This window comes from Perkinsus marinus, assembly GCF_000006405.1.
Source record: "Perkinsus marinus ATCC 50983 genomic scaffold scf_1104296950376, whole genome shotgun sequence".
Classification (NCBI taxonomy): domain Eukaryota; phylum Perkinsozoa; order Perkinsida; family Perkinsidae; genus Perkinsus; species Perkinsus marinus.
Window position 1 is genome coordinate 386 of NW_003209626.1, and position 636 is coordinate 1,021.

General features: G+C 44.5%; 1 protein-coding gene across 1 annotated transcript; it reads right to left on the reverse strand.

Annotated features, from left to right (window-relative positions):
• Window positions 1-231: 231 nt before the first annotated feature.
• Window positions 232-582, reverse strand: Pmar_PMAR001712 (hypothetical protein; the record flags this gene model as incomplete). Its single annotated transcript, XM_002778172.1, has 1 exon — window positions 232-582. The coding sequence occupies one exon, from the start codon at window positions 580-582 to the stop codon at window positions 232-234; it is 351 nt and encodes a 116-aa protein (XP_002778218.1).
• Window positions 583-636: the final 54 nt, after the last annotated feature.

Below are 636 nucleotides of genomic sequence, written 5' to 3' on the forward strand. Positions count from 1 at the left end.
ATTTACTCATAAACATATAATCATACAGTCATAAACAATGTAGCATGAGTCAATGCTAATAATATTCTATGATTTGCGTAGTGGAAATAGATTTCGACAAGAATCGATTCTGAACCCTACATTTCTTGTCTAGAGGGAATTGGCATCACGAATAATGCCACAAAAGAACGACTTAATCTGAGAGATACACTTGGATCTGACCATGTGATGCAGCAGGCTGCGGCTTGTGGATTATCTATCCTTATGGTAGAACACACTCGGGGTCTTGCCCCAATCCGGACTTATGGTGTTTCTCTTATCCGCTCCCGTACCATAGGCATACAATAAAGGTTCTTTGAAGTCTTGAATAGTAACCGGAGTATCCGCACATGCCTTGACCTGGAGCTCAAGGTCAGTCTTGTCATAACCGATAGCAATGTAGTACTTGGACTTAAGCCCAGTCGAAGTAGGTCTGGAGAATGTCATTCCCTTGACATCAAGGTGGCAACCGTCGACTGTAGCCTTGATATCGAAGGTCTGCTGCTGAGCATTGAAGATGAGGTTTCCAGGATACAATTGGGTCGCTGCTGGTGTACATCCCATTAGCAAAGAACAGCCTTCAACGGAGGGGTCTCGATGGCGACCACGAAACTTCCG